Raw genomic sequence first — 20,826 nt, 5'->3', positions numbered from 1 at the left:
GAAATATGATATTTTAAAAAGATTTCAAACGACGTTAATGTCATTACATATATTTTCAACTTCAATATACGTGAACGTATTACGAGATGGAAGCTGTGTCTTTTGTGCTCAACTCCAACAATAGCGCTAACATTTTTATATAAAATAAGGAATAGTCCGTGCAAAATTTTATACGTCTATCCGTATGTCACACACCAATCACCCAAACAATATTGTAGGCAATTCTAATAGAAGCGACAGTCGGAAAAATTACATGAATTCACCCAACATCGAATTGTGTAATTTGAATACAGAAGCTTAGATTATCATACATTCGTCTGCATATATATGGATTGTTATCCTATACGAAATTATAAATCTAAAACAATAGGTATATTTGTAAAGATATATTTTAAATAACTTTTTCTCCATACTTGTCCTATAATAACTCTAAACAATTTCGTTTGTTTACAGTTCACTGTCATTATGTATACCTACCTGATATTGATACAGATAAATAATAATATTAAAAGATCGATGGAATTTTTATGAATTCTGTATTTATAAATGCTCTAGCGACATTTCAATATTAGTATTCCTTGGTAGACTTAATTTTCAAAAGAATTAATAGTTATTTGTAATAAAAACATTACATATAGCAACGAACACGATCCTCTATACAATCCAGACACAATCAAGGATCACAGCCAGAATTTGTTAACTGAAGTCAACAATTTGCAATCAACAGTCAGAGACAGTTTCTCACAGTTCAATATGAACACCGGTAGTCTAATTAAATTCCGTGACAATGAAAACCAGTTCCGTGTACATAAAGACAGACCAGCTTAAATGGTATTAATGCTTAAGGTACGTTATTAAATTCACTGCATCACTGAATATGTTATCCATCATATCGGATGGACCGTAATGAAAAGTGGCCACCCTCGGCCAGGGATGAACGTAATATATGTAGTTACAATCCCAGATGTTACCTTATTTGATTATGGAATATTGGATGAAAGAGGAAAGCCACGGATAACCCGACGGTAACCCGGATTCCTCTAATAATAAAATCACTCCCAAATCATATATAAGGTAAAGGTATAAGGTAATAACTAGAACAGTATTAGGTGATGAATACAACTTAATTATTAAATATATACACTAACTAATTAATACGAGAATAACTATGAAAAGGAAATCCAATACATGCAAATAATCTGTCTTATCGAGAATATAATAAAATATTTATAAAGAAAAGAAAATTTTAAATCCATTGAATCTAATCACAAGTTTTTTCCAGACTATAGTCGTATTTATTTTAATAGAACAAATCTTAATAAAACTATGTTTCTGATATTTATCTCACGTTTTTCTTTATTTAACACTTTAATCGAGGCGTCGGTTTTTCAACGGCCTTGATCACGGACGGACGAAATGAGAGTGTATCTGACATTTTAAAATAATAAAAACACTTAGTGATTTTAAAAAAAATCATGGTTTCGTTTTAATGTTTACTAGCGAAAGCTTGAGATATCGTTTTTCAGCCTCCGACGCTTAAAGAGGCTTGTCATAAGTTTGTTATCAATGTGGGTGAATGTCATTGTATGATTGTACCTCATAGATGGATAGACAAAGTTCAATATGGTCCTTTCATTTGAAAGACAGTTTCTTTGCGGTGGTTTTGAGACGATTGATTAATATCGGTCCAGCAGCGTAAGACTAGAGTATCATGGAAAGAAAAAAATTTTGGAAGACAATTTTGGCCCATGACTACTCAAGAGACACGTGTTCTAGTATAATCTTTGGAGGGCAATAAAATGAAGTTAGGAAAATTCATTAAAATTGTGTTATTAACAAATCTATTAGTAGGACATCTGCTTATGATTTGAGACGAAATTTGGGAGAATGGCAAAAATTATACAAATGAAAACTGATTCAAAACCCACACACTTTTCCTTAATGCCTGTAAGTATATACTTATTTTAAAAGTCCTTAATACAAATATTAGTTTATATAAATAAAAAAAATCTATGAAATATTACTATACTATAAGTTACATATTTAACATAAATAAATAAAACTACAACATCTATTATCAAATATTAAAATAAACACTTCCTTATAAAAACTTATGAATGGATATATGCTATATATACCAAAATAATATTTTCATATTTTAGTCTGTCTGTTTGTTCCGACAAATCTCTGAAATTGCTGCACCGATTGGAAGAAACTTTAACTAGTAATCTCTTTATGTTCTTAAATTATTTATAGTGATTTACGAGTATATGTGTATACCAAAATTATACAACATTTAAAAGACATTCTTGATGTTTAAATATCCAAAATAAATGAAGGAAAAATCTTATATTAAAATGAAAATAAAAGTTATATTATCAAAATTTACAATAGAACAATTTAATAAGAGCATTATTGCATCCGATGTCATTTCAAAAGTTTTTAGACTAATCTCAGCTGTGAGTATTGGAGCGAGTGTTGGCGTGGGACTTTGCGTTTTAATATGAAAGGTAAGTAATCACAGAATAACTATGTAGGTCATGTTTAATTGCATCTCTTTGATATAGTAAAAGCTTTGAAAAAACATTGAATGTGAAACACTTTTTACAGAAATTAAAAGTTTTCTATTTAAAGACCTCTTCAACTTTATAGTAACACTAGATAGCAGCCCCGGCATCGCACGGGCTCTTTACACAAAATATAAAATAGCCTATTTAATTTTGAGAATTATTACACTTTATAAAATGATACTTCAGATTTAAATGATTTACTTATGTAGGTTTGAAAACGAAGTAATTTATTTTGATAAGGCTTAATACCGTATTTATGTAAATAGCTTTCCAATAAACGCTTTAGGAATGCCAATTTTTAGAAATGTATATATAGTATTTTGTCCTTAAGGTGCATACATATGCCACCGCAGACTTTTCTGTAGACCTGTATAAGATACACAATTCCACCATATATTATTTTGTTACATCTCAAAGGCTTTAGGCAGCGTTTTCGTTAAATGCTCTCAGACGGCTTATATTTTCCCGATATCTTCAACAGATATTGTTAATGTATACACAAGTAAATACAAAAATTAACAAATTATATACTAAAACTTCCGTCGAGAATCACGCTATCGAGTAGTGATAACTGTTTGATAGTCGGTGCAATAGTTTTTTCGTTTGCGAGGGACTTTGTTTTATAATATGCATTGATTGATATCGAAGTAATGAAAGAGTCTCAAAGTAAAGACTCCGTTAGTGTAACTAAGTCGTTGAATGAAACAAATAATCACATTAGAAAATCACTAGTTAACAAGGTGAAACAGGTACAGAAATTATAACTTCTTTTATTACTTTACATCAAAGAAGTCATATATATATATATATATATATATATACATATATATATGTGTATATTAGTTTTTGGCTGCGACTCCGCGAGTTGCGCTCAGAAAGAACTGTATAACGTATGTTAAAACAAAAAATATAATAACCTACGATGCAGCCTTTCCATTGAAGTCATCTGCAGGGCTGATTATTGAATCTAAAGTTTCTGAGGTACCCAAATCAAATGCATACAAAAAAAAACATTCAAATCGATTAATAGGCGTTCAGTGATAACCACACGTACAGTAGAATTGTATATATAAAAACTAAAACTAATAAAAACATAAAAAAATTCATTCAAATCTGTACCTATACTTGAAATCAAATACATATATTACATTTATAAAAGGAACAAATATATATTACAGCGTAATATAAAAATAAGCAATTCAAATTGTATCAAACATTGAATACACAGTAACGTACAGAATTACAATACACTGTAGCCGGTGATTGTTAATAATTTCAATGTAAATTATACAAGTCCTGACAAACAAACCGTCATTCGCTATTTTCGCATCGCAGAGTCTGAATCGTTGAACTCTGCGATGAAACGTGAACGGCTATCAGGGCCGCCTCTGATGAAATATATGAATACATTGATTATATCTTGTAGTCGGCTGAATGAATTATCAAACTTATGCCATTTAATTTATAAGGATTAAATTTAACAACAATGCATTTACAAATGCTGATACATTTGAACTTAACGTTTATTTCGATGATATCCTTATAATGATTAATACCTGAGTTTTACTTGCGGAATCAGAAAATTGCCAACGTTATATTACAACAAATATCCTAGTTATCAAACATTCAAGTAGTATGAAAAAAAGAATTGCCAACAAATGTGATTCATCGTCCCTCGTTAGGAATGAGGGCGGGCGCGTTAAGAGCCCTTCGCCCCTTCTAGGGCACTACATACGAGTGTCCTAAAACCCCGTCGATACATCTCAACCACCAACGCCTTACAAAATATAATACTAAATACGGTAAACTTTAACAATTACAAAGACTAGAATATCAAATTAGACTTTTTTTCCTTTTTACGATGTATTTGCTTTTACAATTTTACCCAGTCCGAATATTATGAAAAATATTTTGGAAGTATGCTTACTTAATTAACTTTTTTATCATTAATTTATCTATTTTATTTTATACACGAGAAGAATTTTTAACTAACTAAAATGTTTTCTTAACTTGATTGGTGTTTTCTTTGAAAAGTTATTATTAAGAAATATTTAAATTCGTATTATTATTTGTATTATTAATCACAAAATAAAAAAAAGCAAACAACAAAAAAATTTTTACTTAAAAAAAAATTACCTGGTCATCTCATATTTCAATGTAAAGAAAAACGTGGCTTTAGACACATTACCCATTACCCATTTTGGGAAGATGATATATATATGTTACAAATTCGAAAGACTGGTATTTTTGTTAAAAATGAGAATATTATTAGCAAAAAATGCTTACCCAAAAAAGAATTACTGGAAGTTGAATGAGCAAATTTTTTGAACTTTTACTAGAAAATATACTAATTCTATCTGAAAAAATTCGAGTATTTAAATTAAAAATCCTTTAGTAAAACAAAGTGGTACATCAAAAATAAATGTCAAAAATTAAACAGTTTCAATCTCAAATACTAATTTATTGATATTAGTTTTCAATGTAGCTCTTAAATATGGGACAATACTTATTTTAGACTGGGAAAAGTGTTATACCCATCCCTCCATCCATAGGAAGACCAAGGTGGTTGTGAGGAGAGGGTTTTACTAGGCTTACTTGATGGAAAATCTTGCTGCTCATGAGCTTGCCACCCACCGATATGGTGCAAATTTGGCTAAAAAGACTAATTTGTGTTTAATTGTATAAATACGTTACTTACAAAACGCAGTGTACAGATCGAATTATATGTATAACTATTTTTAAGTATCATAATATATAACACGTAAAGGGATAACTAAGTAACTTTTTATAAGTTTATTGATCGAATGAATTGACGTTTAATTCAACAGAAAATGTATAAAAAGTGTATTTATTAGAAATACAATAAAATAATAACAATAAAATTACCACAATTTTGACACGCACATATAATACGACAATGAAATAGGTAAATGTCAAACATAATGACATTTCTATTAAACTATTGCACTGGAAATAATCAGTTAATTATGGGCATTATATTATAAGCAATGATGGACAGTTTGTCGAAATCTAATATGTCCTATTTATATACACTATTTTTAAATAAAAACTAAATCTCGCAATACCAGCCACTGTTCATCGGTCCAATCGATAGGCGAACATTAAATCTTCACAGCCTCAATTTCACAGTCGATACACATCCAAGGAAACAGAATATTGAAGTGAAAATTTGAATTACGTTGGGTAGAGAGATAATAGTTTCCTGAAACTATTTATAACCTTAATGAAGTTTAAAACTTTTATATAACAGTCCATTAAGTTCTGAAGTAATTATAAACCCTTTCATCTCATACTTCCAAGCACACGATGATTGCAAATCAAAATTTAAACTAAAAATAATATTGTTTTTAATCACTTAAACATTTTGTAAGTCTTTGATAATTTGGTGTCAGAACATAAACTGCAAATATTATTATGCATTCATGAACAGTGACAGACTTTACCTGGTGAAGGTTCATAGACCCCAAATTTGCGTTCCATTATTTCATTTCATATTTTCCACAAATAAGAAAAATATAACTGAAATTATTGAGTGAATAAAATTATAAGATTACGCTCGTAAAGCTATTACGTAAGCTAAAATAATTTCGTTTCATATTTCGCATCGTAACATTTTATTACGTTACAAAAATCTGAAAATAATTTTACATAAAAACATCTGCCTCCGAATGAGTGTGATACAACTATAATTATGAAATGAGTCACAATTAACAAAATGGCCAAAAATAATTAAAAAAATTGAGGTTTTCATGTGTTGCTTCCTTTTAATGGGCCTTTTCAAAGAAAACATAGTTCTATTTAACGTTTCATGAATTATAACATATAGAAATTAAAAAAAAACATTAAAATTTTCAATCTTATTTTTTTTTAAACCTTGTTGTTCTAAAACACAAAACAAGAAATAAAAATAAATATGGTCTATATTAATCACAAAATATTAAATGACTAACAAGAGATTCTGACAAATACAACATCTCATCCCCATTTAAATCGTCTGACCATTATCACTGTGACGGCTTGGAATATTTTATTCTCCGGCATATTCATTAGCGGCAAATCTCGCCCTTGGCGTACAACAGAATGTCTTCAGCATGACTAGCACAAGCACTCAGAATAATTTTCTCCGGTAGATGGTCGGAACTGCAAAACTCCAGATGTTATGTCTAAAGAAAAAAAACTTTAACCCATCTCCCAATTCCTGCATAAAGTGTTAAAGAATGCTTATTCCGATGGTATTAAACATTATGGCTAGAAACTCTCTGTTTAACCTCTCGGCAGCAGAGCGCTTTCGACCAGCTTCTGTAAGTCCATTGTACCTTCTCTGCCTAAACCAGATAGGACATTAGTTCATATGGCAAAGAGAAAAACCAACATTGCTTCCCTTCTCTCTTCGCTCTAAATTCACATCTCGACAAGACTAATCGCACCCCACCTCGCTAACCTGACTGCGGCTATTTTAAGACAAAAGTCCGAATTAGTAATAAACAGGTCCTTCGAACTCTGCGTAACCTTAATGAACAAAAAGCTATTGGGTATAATGGCATTCCAGCCAAAGTGCTAAAAGTTGAAGCCATGCAGACCCTATTTATTACCACCCAATTTCAATACCTACATATTCAACAAGATTATGAATTGAAAAAAAAATGTTATATCAAATATTATCTTAGCAGTTCGCTGAGAAGCTTGCAAAAAAGTTTTATGGTAACCACGACTTGAATATAATCAATCTAGTCAGCATAGATTATAGCCCAAAACTAGCCAGCCGTTCAGTATTGTATAATACATACACATTTTGAAGAGTGTGCAAAGGAATTACAAAAATTAATTCCTCAATCCTTTTTACCCTCTGACGATCAGGCGCAGGTCAAGTGTCCATCCTTTCGTTAAAGACTTTCCTCGCACCCTGATGAAGCTATAAGCTTCATCTTTCAAACGATTAAAAATATAATAATTAAATAAAATTTATTTGTCTTCAAGACTAAAGTGAATAGGCTATTACTGAGATAGTGCGTTTATCAACTACGACTCCAATTCTACCTACCAACGGATGGAATGACAGTCGAGGGCTATCTAATGAAAGTAATAATAAAAAATTCCCGGATTTCTCAAAAAAAAAATACTAAAAGCTAATAAAAGACCATGTTAATAATACAATAGTACTGTAATTGTTATATCTCGTTATGTAAGATGGCATCCAGAAATGGCAACTGGTCGAATTAGCATTCAGCTTTCCTCTAGCTCAGGATTAATAATGATTAATTACTAAAAATAATTGCTTATTGTTATGTAAAACAATTTAAAACAATTTATTAAATTAATTAGTGACTTAAAATTATTTTCCGTAAAAAAAACGTTATGATATAAACAAATATCATGTAACATCATCTTTCATTTCAGTTGTATTTAATATTAATGTATCAAATAATATCGAAAGGTCTTAGGGTCTTGTTTCTACTCGTAATTCGTATATTATTGCTAAAGTTTCCTAATTCAACTAGGGTTGTAAGCCCCTGAAGACCAGAGCGAGGCAACTATTAAAATGTAGCCGACTTAATACTTCGAATGCAGAGCCAAGTCACTCGTATAATAGTAATTAAAATATATATCTACATAAATATTATTTTCCTCAGTTAAAATATCAACCCTTTAAAACAAGAAATTCTCATTAATGGTAATGTCTTATATATTTTTTAATTGTTTTAGAAATTTGAAGACTACGAAGAATAGAATATTTCTTTTTCATAAATAAATTTATCTATCTTTAACCCATCCATCTTAAATTAAGCCCATACATTTAAATCAGAGCGTCTTATTTTTTTATAAGAAATGTGGCAAACGAGCAAAGGGCCTACTAAATGGAAGGTAGTCACCGTCACTTCTGGACATCTGCAGCTTTGTGTGGCTGATGCGTTGCCAATCTGATTATTGACAGGGAAAGGACGGGAAAGGTTTGGAACAGGGAAAGGGCAACCGGCTCTCCCACTCATCGGACGAATCGCAACATAAAAGGCTACTTTACGCCGATCTTGTGATCAGCCAAAGTAGCCATCGTAACACACAAGTGTTACAGTGGTACTTCCCCGGTCAAGCCAGCCCATGTTCGAGCTGTTGTTACTTGACCATAGCTAGGTTTTACCACCTTAATATACACATGTAATAAAACGTACGTGTGTACGTATATTTCATGTTTTATTACATGTATTACAAATTCTATAAGACTTTATTGTCTACTTATATTAAAATTTTATTCATTTGACAGTTTATAACTCATTTAATACAAGCAATAGATAACTCAACAGTTTCTTTAAACTGAAATTGGCAAATCTTTTTAAATAAACACGTTTTTTATAATTTATATTCAAATTCAATCGGGAAAATTATTTTTTTTATAATTCAATATCAGCTATTTCCCTCGTATATTTTTATCTTCTCCGTATATTTTCAATCGTCGGTGATCTCGTCCGTATTTGAACTTCACAGCGTATATTGATCGTTTTAAGTCTATGAAGTTTTATTGAATGGAGAAAGTGATGAAATCTTAACTTTCAACAAATATAGAATTACATAAAGGGAATATTTGCTATCGGAGGTCTGATTTTTTAATATTATACTTTGGAATAATAATATAAGAAATATAAAAAAATATCTCAATAGTATTTCGTTTACATATAAAATATTAAGTGCAATGCCGATTTCGAATAGCACTGAACCTTCTCTTGCCGTGGGTGTCGTAGAAAGCGAGTAAGCGATACATTTACCAGGAAGATGGGCAGCAGCATCTTCCTGGAACAGGTCACCTATACAGCGCTCGCCAACCCGTCTGCCAAGCGTGGCTAGTATTGGCATCTCCCACTCATGATGAACAAGTGCAACGAAAGGCCCGAGTCCCAGGCAGCCCCTGCAGCCCCACCAGCCCCTTCTACGGTAGCAGTCTCGGTAAGGGTAGGGCTAGGGGTGCGAAGAATCCCCGGCAGACGCCCGGCTACCAGTTCAAACGACCACTGGCCCTGACAACGCATAACATACGCACTTTGAGTAATGACGAGAAGATTGTTGAGCTGGAGGAAGAATTGAGCAAATTACGGTGGTATATATTGGGGTTGTCTGAAGTCCGTTGAGAGGGCCAGGATAACCCTGAAATCTGGTACTCTGCTTTTCTACCGAGAGGGTGACCAGCAATCCCAAGCCGGTGTCGGATTTCTTGTCCACAAGTCTGTCATTAACAGCATCATAACCATCGACAGTGTGTCGAGCAGGGTTGCATGCCTAACACTCAGAGAATCTAAGAGGTACTCATTGAAGGTCGTTCAGATATATGCGCCGACTTCGTCACACCCAGATGAGGAAGTAGAGTCTATGTATGAGGACATTAGTAGGGCCATACATATGTACTAACGAAACTCACTTCAATTTTGTTATGGGAGACTTTAAAAGCTAGGGAAGAGAAGTGCTTACGAGTTTGAAGGTGGGGAATTTCGGGCGTGGGCAACGGAACCTTAGAGGACAGAGTGGCGGATTTTCTAGAGAAAGAAAGACTCCTTATGATGAATTCTTTCTTCCAGAAGCCCTCTCAACGAAAATGGCCATGAATGTGCCCCAATGATTCCACGAGAAATGAGATAGACTTCATTATGACCGATAAGAGACAAATATTCAATAATTTCTCAATGATTCACAGGATGATAACCGGTAGTGATCACCGAATTGTGAGAGGCAAGTTAAATATAAACATTAAACTGGAACGGTGCCGTTTAATGAAGTCTACGCTCCGACATAATCGCGCTCAGATCGAAAACCCCGAGAGCTTTCAACTCGAGCTTTCAAATCGCTTTGATTGCCTGGAAGATCACGCATCGATGGACGAGATCAACAACCGGTTCGTAGAAACCGTCCATACGGCTGGGTATCAGTTCTTCAAGACACACTGTACCACTAGAACTTTAATACTCCTCGTATTAAAAATACAATTGAGCGAAATAAAGGCTCCAAAGTGTTTGTAAGAGATATGTTTATTGGGCAAAGCCAAATGACAAATTTGAAGCGGGATTATGGCAGCGTAATATTTACAAAAACGGAGGTCTTAAGGGAAGTTGAGAACTTCTATAGAGCCAAACTGACCCGACACTTTACCGAGGATATCCCGGACACTGTTTACGACCACTTTGGAAGACGCCTCCCAGCTTCTGGAATAGGAAGGACTGGGCATCAATATTAAAGGCGACTACATTATTCATCTTCGTTTTGCCGACGATATCGTAGTCATCGCAAAGTCGATGGAGAAACTCAGTACGATGCTCGAAGGCCTGAATCGAGTCTCCCAAGGGGTAGGTCTTAAAATGAACATGGAGAAGACGCAACTCATGTCTAATGTCCATATTGCACCTACCCCTGTTATGGTTTAGAACTCGGTACTTGAAGTAGCTGACGCGTATATATACCTGGGACAGACAGTCCAGTTAGGAAGGTCCAACTTCTAGAAAGAGGTCAATCGCCGAATCCAGCTCGGATGGGCAGCGTTTGGGAGCTCCGTAACGTCTTTTCATCCAAAATATCTCAGTGCCTTAAGACAAAGGTATTTAGTCAGCGTATGTTGCCAATGATCACATATAGATCCGAAATGTGGTGCTTCACAAAAGGCCTTATGAATAGACTCAATGTCGCTCAAAGAGCTATGGAGAGAGCTATGCTCGGAGTTTCTCTACGGGATCGAATCAGAAATGAAGAGATACGTAGAAGAACGAGTCACCGACGTAGCTACATGGATTAGCTATTTGAAGTGGCAGGGGGAAGACCATATAGCACGGAGAACAGATGTCCGTTAGGGCCGAAAAGTTGTCGAGCGGAGACCACGGATCGGAAAGAATAGCGTTGGACGAACACCAATGAGACGGACGGACGACTGAATCAAGGCCGCGGGTTCACGGTGGATGCAGGCCGCTTCCGATCGAAGTTCTTAGAAACCGATGAGGGAGGCCTATGTCCAGCGGTGGACCTCACATGGCTGATATGGTGGTGGATGGTGGATAAAATATAAATTTATATGCTTATTCGTTTATAGCATCAAATGTAGCTTATTTATGCTACAAATTGATCTGTTTTTTTTTATATTTTACTGTTAAACAAAATTAACTCAATAATGGGCTTTGAGGATTAAATTACCTGCCTATTAAAATAGGGGACATTTACGACCTTGGCACGACAATTAATTTTAATTATCTATTCCTTTTAGACATGACATTATGACACCCCAAAGCTGTAAACTTTTATGAATAGGAAACTAAATTTGGATGATTCTATTTTGGCGCATAAAAATATAGTATATATTATGTAAATTCTTTAGACATTGTAAGTTAATAGTGTTTTATGCAATTATTCTAATTACCGTTTTTGGAAAATATATGAGGTTAAGAAAAAAATTATACTAAGGTAAGGTGGTAGAGCCTAGCTGTGGTCAATCAGCTAAAGTTCGAACATGGGCTGGCAGGACCGGGGAAGTACCACCCTCTCACGGAAAATTAGCGTGAAGTAGTCTTTCATGACTGAGTTTCATCCGAGGAGTGAGAGAGACGGTTGCCCTATCCCTTTTCCCACCCTTTTCCGCCATCTCCGTATTCCCCCCTTCCCTCTTCCTCAACAATCAAGGTTGGCAACGCATCCGCATCACTTCTTATGTTGCGTATGTCCATAGGCGACAGTGACTACTGCCCACCAAGTAGACCGTCTGCTCATTTGCTACCTTTCACATAAAAAAAAAACAAAAGATACACCACTACAAATACACAAAATAACTGTCGTAAGACTGAGTACAAAATAGACAAAAGAAACAGCAAATACACAAATACACATACACACATACATATCCAGTCATCCATATCCATATACTAATATTATAAATGCAAAATTAACTCTGTCTGTCTGTCTGTTACTCAATAACGGCTAAACTACTGAAACAATTTGCACGATATTTGGTATGGAGATATTTTGATACCCGAGAAAGGACATAGGCTACTTTTAAGCCCAGGAAAATGACGCATTCCCATGGGAAAATTCAAGTGGGCCGATCGCTTTTACGCCTAAACTACTGAACAGATTTAAATGAAATTTGGTAAGGAGATAGTTTGAGACTTAAGAAAGGACATGAGTTACTTTTGACCGCGGGAAAACAACGCATTCTCATAGGAAAAATTACTTTTCTGGCCAAGGAAGGAAAAACAAAAAACATCGTATATATAAATGTATTGCAGTAATCTATCTTCTTCTTAAAATGTATTAACCTAACCTAACCTATGACAATCACACTTAGTATGGCCTCATCCCATCTCGGCACAATTCAAACATACGTACAAAAAAGTACAGCTCAGGTTTTTTCATACTACTATACAAAAAAACTATCCAATGCGGACGAAGTCACGGGTAAAAGCTATATATTACCAATTCTGAAATTGACGCGGACGAAGTCGCGAGCAAAAACTAGTACATATATACACATACGCATACACACGCACACACAGAAACACAATCCCAACACAGACTTGAATAAGACTGAACAAATCATAGCCATAGGAAGACTAAGTCTCATTTAGACAATGCGGAGATGAAAGCCATCAACGAGACTGAAGATCTCTTACACAAGTGTTGGCTCTTAACGTTAATGACTGAATTTTCTATTATTGTTTATTGATTTCCAAGAACGATTTTCAGCTCAAGAGCACCCCTTTTCAAGTTTATATTCAGAATTGTATGATTTTGTATCTAAAATAGCATACTAACATTCAGAACTTACAAAGATATTTTCTAGTAATGTTCTATTTCACAACCACCACAAAAAAATGTAAGTAGTTAAAACACTTTAAAATAATATAAAGTTAATTGTAACAATTAAATATTAATTGCCAAACGAATATTTAACAGAGGTACAAATTATACCACGTCACTATTTAACCACAGACTGATCTAAATATATTTTTCTGAAAAACCACCTGGCGGTCATGTAGATTGTTATCGTGGATCAATTATGTAGTTTAAAATATGCTTAATATAAAACTGATAGACCATAACTATTATATGACAAACATTAAATTACAACATTACAGTTAAAGTAGTTAATTAAATTCACTATAGATAATTTTCATTTATATTCATAGGATATATAAGTACTTGCAATTGACATTGAAATATACAAAATAATTGTGGGAGCGTTTACATTCAGTTCATAAAATTTTAAATGATTTTAGTGACGTATAATTAATCTAATATTGATTTCAAATGGAATATTTCTCGATGTTTTCTTATAAAATTTTGTAATACTTCATTAAAACAAATTTCATAATGATTCGAATGTATATTTTCATTATTACCATACTAAACTGTTGTATAGATATTTGTGAGACTTTATGAAAGAAAAATTTTCGTACTTCTTTCATTTCTTTCAAAAACTACGTGACAAATTTTAATAAAGGTTTTTAGTGGTGTAGTTTTGAAATCAGAACAACATATGAGGTGTTCTAAAATTCCGTGCCTTTTCGTAGAAAATATGACGTAAAAGTTGTATTTTATATATTTTATATCAAGTTTTTTTGACGCCTAAAAAAACGACATGTTATTGTCTCTCTTTTACTTAATCACATTACTTTCTCTCTAAACTAAATTTCAAAGATGAGGCAGACAAAGTCGCGGGCAGAGGCTAGTCTTATATAAAAAAACACAGACTTATATTAATAGCAGATTGTTTTTGTTCACAATGTACCAGGACAAGAATACAAGGAAACTTAAAATATAACTAATACTTTTCAGATTTACTACGCGTTTATAATTATTTTTATCAAAATACTCCCGACGGTTTGGTTACAACAAAAAAAAAACTAATCCCGAGATACATATAACAACGTTTCAGGATAACACACATATATATATATATATATATATATATATATATATATATATATAAGGACAAGTATGTGACCACTGTAATAACATACCCAAGAAAAGGACTAGATATTGTGTTACTTCGTAAATTCTGATCCAAAAAATATATCCTTCGCTAAATCAGTCATCAAAAACCATGACGATAACATTGATATGAGATAAAATAGCATTTTTTGTTCTCCATAGGAAATATTTTTACGAAAAAAATAGGCACGTGTTCATGATGAAAAAAAAAAGTCTAATAAAAATAAACAATTTTGATATCTATCAATGTTATTCAAAAAAAGGCGAGCTAGATGGTAATATGTATTCTCTAACAAACCTAAGCTAAGCTAATTTAAAAAAAACCTATTTTTATTTTAAACATTGCCAAAAGGAGAAATAAATCTTTTAGTATCTCTTTAAAGGAATATGTACTATAAATTTATTTAGGATTTAATACCAAATAATGTTTTATGAGAGTGAAAAACTAAAGTCAGACAAATCGAGCACTCGTGGCATCTTCCGAGTGGGGATACGTTGTACACAGGCACTCTCATCAAAATGGTGAGCTTTTATTAAAAAAGGGATCGTCGGAGAGGAAATCCATCAATCTCGACGCGACGGGATGAATTCAAGTTCAACAAACATCACTCTCGGTAAAATTATCGTTACGGATATATCCGGCGATCTGATTTAACTTTTAACATTTATTTTTCACTCACACACGTTTTCAAATAATATTGAATCGAAATATTTTTCATACAAACGATCACAACACATCATATCAGATGACAATAAAGTTACGGTCTGATAAATAATTATTCATATTTCATTTAAATCGTCACAATAGTTTTTTTATTTATCATAAAATTTCGTTATTGTCATTTTAAAATAATATAATTCTATTCACACACAAACAAACGCACACACACATTCACACACTATATGTTTTATATACAATACCTACACATTATATTAACATAATTTTTGTTTGTTATGAATAATTTATTTCATACATAACGGATAAGAAATCATACAAACCAATTTGCTTATATATCTAAATATTATATATTAATTATCTTTAAAGATGTTTATATATATTTCTTGTAAAAACTTTATTCGCTTTACTTACCGACAAGCATCATTAATATAATATAAAGAAAATATTTTTGAGATATTTATCACCAACACTTAAGGGATGTTATTTAAAAGAAAAAATTTAATAAAACATAATCTCGTCTGAATATCATCTTTATTTACCTATAATACAAGAACGAATGACTTCTGCGTTACAACTTTAAGAAATAAATCATACAGTTCATTAAAGATTCTAAACTTGATTTAGTTATTAAAACTAAATTATATCTGTATAAATAACTGTTTTTTTTTAATTAGTTAAGTACAAAAAAATTTACACTTACCTACTTCTTCATTCAGGACCACAGCGAGTAAAGAAGAACACTAAGTATTAAGTTTTTAAAGCGGACATCGCTTCACATCAAACGAAACATGACCAAATTTCCCTTCGTCAGAGTAAAATAGTCCGGACGTTTCGTTATATTTTTTTGAAATAAGTTCTGGCACGTTGATGCTGTAATGGCCCGTCTTATTTTATGAGAGTTTTAATTCAGGGTCAAACAATAATTTGTGTATAAAAAAGGGTCTTCAATAATATAAGTCTTGAGAAAGTTAGTTTACTGTTAGATAAAGTTTAAATAATGCAATTATTTATGTTAGATTTATTCATAAAAAACAACTTTTGTTTTAAAATTTTAATCCCATCAATTGATCCCATGAAATCAGATCTTTAATTTTAATGCAATTTTATTATTTCCTATTATGTATATTTATATAAAGTCTGGTTTTTATGCGTTTTGCTTTGTTCTGGTATTCTAAGTAAATACTATTGTATAGAAAATATTTATACATTTTAGTTATAATGTATTATTTCTCAGTTGCATACATTCGAGCGTGATTTAATATGAAATGCGAGTAATTAGAGAATACATATGTGGGTCATGTTTAATTGAGTCCGTTTGATTCAGTAAAAGCTTTAGAATACGATTCAATAAGAGTTTAAAAAAAATTTAATGCCCATAACTTTAATTTGTAATGATTATTCTTAAAGCAAAATATTTTATTTTTTATTAAATGCGACAATAATTGCGTTACAGAATCTCATAATCAAACATGGTGGTCATAAATTTCAAGTTCTTAAATTATTCCATAACTTCTTGATTCATATTTTTTTCGTTTTTTTTAATGTAAAAGTTGGCAAACGAGCAGACGGCCTACTTGGTGGGCAGTAGTCACCGCCGCCCATAGACATCCGCAACATAGATGTCTCGGATGCTTTGCCAACCTTAGTTGTTGAGGAAAAGACAGGGGTGGGAATAAGGAAATGACAGGAAAGGGTGGGAACAGGGAAAGGGCAACCGGCTCTCTCACGCATCGTACGAGACGCAGTCATTAATGACTACTTCACGCCGATCTTCTGTGAGAGGGTGGTACCTCCCCGGTCGAGCCAGCCCATGTTTCAGCTGTAGTTATTTGACCACGGCTAGGCTCTACCACCTATAAAAATTCTATACTTTGAGTATTATATTACAGAAGTCTCTTCTTGATTTTATTTATAAATGACTATTGCAAAATGAAAAGAAAATATTCCTTTGTGTTACATATTTTACAACACAAATTAATGTAATGGTACTCTGCAATATTATACATGACACCAGATTATTACAGCGAGTGGAGTCAGAGGCCTATCGTAACAAAAAACATCAGAAATGAGAAACGTTTAGGCCAATATTTATACTACAGAAAGTCAAACCGGATAGTCGGAAAGATTTTAACACTATTCCATATTAATCCCTAATAAATTTCCATATAATTATAACAGCTAATTCTAAAATAAAAAGTAGACTAGATATCTTAGTTTTTATCATTAAATACGTACAGCGTACATCAGAATGTAAAGGATGCTTAATAGTCTATTGCAAGCCTGCATGACTTAAGTTCTTGACTTCCTCATTTATTAAGTGCCTTGAGTCCCTTTAAGGGCGTAATGCAAGATTACAGAGCGCTTGAACCATAAGAGTGAAGGATTTACCAATGTTCCACAAAAGAAGCACGAGCTTATTAGATCTCAGTCAATGCATTTTAATTTATTACCTGACAAGCTTTAAACTACGTATTAGAAACTTAAGATTCTTATAGGATACATTCGTTAAAGAATTCTTTTGAATAAAACGAAAAATTTAGAAGGTAGTTGGTGGATTACACAAAAAATTTAAAGGCTTAATTATTTTAAAATTTCCTTTAAACATTATGTAGATCATCTTTAATAAATAAAACACTGAAATATAAAGAAAAATACATAAGTATATATAAATATTGTTATTACGCCACAATTAACATTAAAAAGGGAATCCAATAACGCTTGTACGAGATGATGTCGTTTGTATTTGACAGCTTGCTGATTGGCTATCAACATTCGTATGGTTTTCGACACGCAAATAGAGAATTAATTATACTTTTTACTAATACGAAATTATAGTGAGATAAAAATAAAACTATGTTTTTTGGATGTAAATTTGAAATAAACAATTTTATTACATGAGATATTTACTAATTTTATCGACGTCTCATCTCGTCTGACCGCGATTACGTGCTGTAAAGTTAGTAAAACATCGGGAAAATTTAAAAATAAATTAATAAAACCGTGTTGTCATAAACGAAAAAAATAGTATCACTTTAAATGAAAATAAATTGTAATATTAAAATTTATTCACAAAAATATTAAAACACGAACTGAAAGCGAAAGCGGCTAAGTTTTAACATGTTTAAAAACGTCTTTGAACTTAAAATACGTCTCTCCATATTAAACAATTTCAAATGTATGTAATTGGAGGAGAATTTTTGCGTTACAGTTAGTATTTATTCAAATAATTTCTTGGGGAATGACATATATTACTGTAACTTTTATTTAGCATTTCTTCCTAATGTTTTGACGAAAAATTACATTATCTTAATAAGATCGTTTAAGTTCATAGTTTCTGTATAATACATATTATTTTTTCACACGTTCAAAAACTGATTCTTTAATATCGCCTTACCATTAGTACAAGTTTTATATTATTTTCATTCGGATTAACTTTCAAGAAAATACAATTAAATATTAAATAGTAGAACTGAATCTTTGGGTTAATTCGGGTCCAAATAATCGACATTTTTGTATGTTTTTTCGATTAACATATATTCTTATAAGTTTCATAAACGAAAAGATTTCATAATAGTAGATTAATAACACGTAATAGACATAAGTCGCGACGATAGTATGTCGAAAATTTATATTGGTATTTAAATTAATATTGCCTATGCATTCAGCAGCTTTCAATGTTGAGTGTCGATGATATAAAAGCAGTCCAAATATTTAATTAGTCTCCGTTAACTGAATCCTAGTTAATTAACATAGTTAACATTTATGATATTTTTAAAGCATTAATTGATTTTCCTCCCAGTTGTTTTTGTAAAGAAGAGTCAAGGTTCAACTTATACATATACCGTCGCGTAAGTTGAAACTGTTAATAGTATTTCATTTTACTAAAAATTTCTTAAAATAAATAAGTTAAATACGAGCTTACATAAATACTATAAACAAATTGCTTAGACCAAATTTACATAGTCACAAAACATTCGGATCATTCAATTTTTTTTTCATTCATAAATCCTCACATTATAGTATTAACATAGCTTACTGAATGTTAATCGAGTCACTCTTCGTATGTAGTGACTTTGCAAACTAACTTTAATTTTACAAGTTACTGTGACAAAATAAATGCATAAAATATAATGAATTCCTAACAAAATTCCTACACTTTCCTGTCATTAAAACTTATCTGATGTTTGACAGTTATATTTCGGGAGTACGGGAGAATAAACATGAAACAAGGCTTTCACTGGCATAGAGCCAGAACAAGAGCTACCGTTTTACAGTAATACTTAATGCCTCCCAATTTACTGGTGACTGTTAAATTGCCACGTCTGTGATTTGTTTCAACCATTTTATGGCACTCGACACTATAATACTCACGTATTTTAATAACTTAATGATAATTTCCGTACTAACAAAAAGGTTTTTCTTTTGATAAAACATATAAAGTTATAAAAACCTTCACAAATTTTAATAAATAAAGTAAATAGAGTTTTTGTAACATTTGACCTGAACCTTCTAGGTGTTTGCAATTTTTTACATACAGTATTTACTTACCTGGTACCAGCGACTGGTTGCCATACAGCATCAAGCGGCGCGTGCGCAGGCTGGGGGGGTTCTCCACCATCACCATTAGCCTCGGTCCGACCATCCCATCCCTGAGGATACGATACTGTTATAATCGGATGATAATTTTGTTAATAGGAACAGCACTGAATTTATTTTATCTAAGAGCTTTAATCTGTGGTGACATTAAATGAGAAAGACTTTTAAAAAATATATATATAATCAAGATAACTGTGGCACATAAAGTCAAAGTTTAATATAAAATAATAAAGGGGTGACACAGGTCAATGAGTTCACAATGGTCACAAAGAAAATTCTTTACTTATTGTCCTTTAAAAACGTCAATTAAACTAACGAGACCGCCGCGGATATTTAATACAATAAAAAAGTGTCAGAAAAAAAGATCTTCTTACTTTTATTACATATTTAAATGTAATTTAAATTCAAATTATGTTAGGTATTTCGTTAATCGTCAACAAAATGACGACATCATTATTATGAAACAAAAGGATTTAATGAAAATTTTTACCGACAATAGCTGCATAAATGTAAATAAGAAAAATCTATCACGTCTGCGGGATAATTATTCTGTCTCTAAAAAAACCACCTTACTTTATGTTCCGAGGGAATGAAAAATAAGGGCTGAAGAAGCTTTTCGAAAATTGAAATTCTAGGGGACGTTAACCAGCCATCTGGTCTTTGCGCCGGTTGTGTAAAATCTTAGTACAAGTGGAGCTTTTGTTTCAGTCGGACACAAATAGCCGGCTATTTCTGTTTGTAAAACGTTTCCGTGAGATACTTGAATTTTAAATAAGCTATGAAATGTTGAATTCGATTCGAAACTTAACCGTTACACACATTATATGAACAATATTTATTATCTCGACTGAGATTTTTTTTTTGGTAAAATAATAAAAAAAAAGATTTTTATATCCGATGTTCAATATTGTTCGAGCCACAAACATATATAAGAGTGGGTATTGTTTTATGTAAAAAAAAAAATGGCGAACGATGTATACACTAATGAAACAAGTAAAAAATATTTTTGTA

General features: G+C 32.1%; 1 protein-coding gene across 1 annotated transcript in view; it reads right to left on the bottom strand.

Moving 5' to 3' along the window:
- The window catches only part of LOC116774972 (uncharacterized), a 59,121-nt gene that overhangs the window by 33,135 nt on the left and 5,160 nt on the right, over window positions 1–20,826 (bottom strand). Inside the window, exon 2 of the mRNA XM_032667764.2 lies at window positions 19,768–19,868. Coding sequence (XP_032523655.1) covers window positions 19,768–19,868 — 101 coding nt within the window. The remainder of the gene's footprint in view (window positions 1–19,767; window positions 19,869–20,826) is intronic.

The sequence above is a fragment of the Danaus plexippus genome, chromosome 8, assembly GCF_018135715.1.
Source record: "Danaus plexippus chromosome 8, MEX_DaPlex, whole genome shotgun sequence".
Classification (NCBI taxonomy): domain Eukaryota; kingdom Metazoa; phylum Arthropoda; class Insecta; order Lepidoptera; family Nymphalidae; genus Danaus; species Danaus plexippus.
The sequence above is the reverse complement of the archived record's forward strand: the minus strand, read 5'-3'. Positions and strand labels throughout refer to the sequence as shown.